At 38.3% G+C, this 2967-nt stretch overlaps 1 protein-coding gene across 1 annotated transcript in view; it reads right to left on the bottom strand.

Annotated features, from left to right (window-relative positions):
- Nucleotides 1–670: 670 nt before the first annotated feature.
- The window catches only part of LOC584033 (squalene monooxygenase), a 5954-nt gene continuing 3657 nt past the window's right edge, over nucleotides 671–2967 (bottom strand). The window contains exons 3-4 of the mRNA XM_030983453.1: nucleotides 2918–2967; nucleotides 671–1909 (exon numbers count right to left, since the gene is read on the bottom strand). The exon at nucleotides 2918–2967 is cut by the window's right edge and continues 38 nt beyond it. Of these exons, the coding sequence (XP_030839313.1) occupies nucleotides 1714–1909; nucleotides 2918–2967 (246 nt within the window). The 3' untranslated portion in view covers nucleotides 671–1713. The remainder of the gene's footprint in view (nucleotides 1910–2917) is intronic.

Here is a 2967-nt window from a genome sequence, read left to right on the forward strand (position 1 = left end):
ATAATAAATAAGACTAAATCTTGTATACCTTAAGTATTCTTGAATTCAATAAAGACGTTCACCCTTAATGTGCCTTTTAAAAGGCGATAGAAAAAAGGAAGATAAAAGATAGAACAATTACAGAAAACCACAGTAAAAAGGAAAACTTAGCGTTTTACTTTGCTTTGTACACGACCGTAACAACTTTCATGAAATGATCTAAAGTGACATTTCTAAACCTTATACAATAGACTATAGACATCTTGACTGGGTAAAGGGATAGTTGAGTTCTGTTTTCAGACTGCAAATGCCTTCAAAGTGCATGGTTATTGCTCTTATTCTTATCTGTGACATTTTCTAGTGCCCTTTTAGAACCTAAAATTGCTATGAAGGTAATTTTAGACCCCAAAATGTGAGAAATTTAGCCAATACGAGCATACCAATTCACCAACACGGTGACCGTTAATTAATTATTTAATTAAAAATAACAGTACATGGGCCGGCTGATTGTGCGTAATATAAGCAACAAGAAAATGCCAACAAAAAAGCCAACATCGGCATTGGCTTGAAATACTACGTAAAAGGCGTTATTTCGTTTTTTTTTCAACGGCTTTTTCAAATTTTTAAAAATAGCTAATATTTGTGGTGGTACACAAGTATTAGATATTGTTATATTTTAGCCGTCTCTGAACCGATTTTGATCAAACAAAGATGATTTTGTCTTTTAAATAATATGTTACCGATTAATATACTGATTAATACACCGATTAATACACCAATCAAATAATGCAGATAACAAATGTATTCCATTTATGACAGAATGTGAGATGGCAATGAATCTAGTAAAGTTTTTTTTTCATACATTTTTCTTCTGAGTATAATTATATAGAGTGAAATCTAAATGAAGAATTTATTTAGAATTACTTCCTGTAGAATGATGATATATAAACATCATGTGAAAAGCTATTATATCGCTACTTCTCAATTCACTAATATCCTTTATACTACAACTCCTCGTCTTTTTCACAAAGGTATTTTTGGGGGGCACATTTTTAAATACCTAAATAAAAGAAAGAATCTTATGTGAAGGTGCAGGTGCAGCCCCATTTTCTTCCAAAGATCCTAAATGGATAGTTTTAAATCGTACATAATATACATATCCGTTCAATAGTGAAATCTCCTGTAAACATGTTAAGACTAGGGAGAGAGCTTTTCCCAACCACTTAATGTTACTCTTTGAAACTCATTTCAAATATTCTTTAGTTTGGAGGCTACATCATAAACAAGTAATTTTTAGTGGTGTGTAAATTAAAACTACTCAAAATCCTTCACGGATTTGCCCTTTCCTGTCGCAACTGAAAACTACCTTAAACATTACCGAACCAATTTCGATGCACGGAACAACACATTTCAACGTCTAGGGTACAGTTTAGGTTTCTACTTCTAGGACTGAGTCACGGATTTGCATTCAGAGATCCAAAGGGAGAAGAACATAACGGATGAGCGAATGAAGACGAGCGGGCCGTCCAGGAGAGCCATGCTAGGACTTGGTCACGGATTTGCATTCAGAGAGCCAAAGGGAGAAGAACATAACGGATGAGCGAATGAAGACGAGCGGGCCGTCCAGGAGAGCCATGCTAGGACTTGGTCACGGATTTGCATTCAGATAGCCAAAGGGAGAAGAACATAACGGATGAGCGAATGAAGACGAGCGGGCCGTCCAGGAGAGCCATGCTAGGACTTGGTCACGGATTTGCATTCAGATAGCCAAAGGGAGAAGAACATAACGGATGAGCGAATGAAGACGAGCGGGCCGTCCAGGAGAGCAAGAGGTTTGGCGTACCACGGTGCCGATTTGAGGAGGTAGTAAGCGGTGTACAGATTTAAGGCCAGGAAGTGATAGAGCAGCAAGGTTGGTCGAGGTTCCAAGCTAAGGGCATAAAAAAGGAGAAAACAAGATTTTTTCCCAGTATGATATCTTCTTAATTGAAAGCGATTCCCCCTATATTAACAAAAATATACTAGGCCCGTTCACATATAACAATTAGTGCGATTTGGATTGCGATGCAAAGATATTTTTTTTTGGGGGGGGGGGGGGCGACCATTCACACGCAGGGAGAATTCTCGCTCGTAGGCAAGAACGTCCGAACTGCGCATGCATGCCTGAATATCGACGGTGTATGCACGCTTGGAATCCTGGGATTAAATAAATAAATTCGTTATTCTCAATACCATTCACATAAACAATTGCAAGACTTACTGCGCATTGGATCGCGGAGATTAGTGAATTTAGTGAAACTATTTTGTCCACACACGCAAAAAACAAACAGATTTTTGGATCGCGATGCAAAGATCGATTTTTAGATTTCACTTTTTTCTGTAGGTGTGAACGCCCCTACTCATTCATTCATTTATTACCGCAAAATAAAGTTCAATTGTATTTCAGCATGACAATAATAATTCATTTTGGTTAATGGAGTCAACAAAAAGCGAGAGCTAGACAAGGTTGGCCCGTGAGAAAAAAATGTAGGATTAAAAAAAAATAACAGTTTAACGTACTTATAGGAAAATATACCAGTAACGTAGCAATCTGAGAAATTGTGGCAGTTAACTCATAGCTCTGGCAACTTGGTTTGCAGGAATTTTTTGTCAGTACAAGTAAACCGACAACATTCCATCAAACTATCGACCAACAACTGAAGGCAAAGACAAGATCATTTCATACACCCTTTCCTTTAAAGCCCATCTGTACTAGTTTGGCCAGGAGGGATTAGACCTCCCACCACGGTCACCGACAGGTGGTTATCTAATCAAATCAGCTCACTATTAACATAAGAAAAGGAGGATCATGGGGGACCAATGGTCACCGATTAGACATTGTTTGCTGTATAGATGGCGCAAGTAGCTATAAGCAGTGCAGTGGGGCTTTGATACTAACCCGCCATAAATACGCAGTGGTCCGTCCAAGCATTCACCACCAAGCAAGAC

Source organism: Strongylocentrotus purpuratus, unplaced genomic scaffold, assembly GCF_000002235.5.
Source record: "Strongylocentrotus purpuratus isolate Spur 01 unplaced genomic scaffold, Spur_5.0 spur5_scaffold_13, whole genome shotgun sequence".
Lineage (NCBI taxonomy): Eukaryota > Metazoa > Echinodermata > Echinoidea > Camarodonta > Strongylocentrotidae > Strongylocentrotus > Strongylocentrotus purpuratus.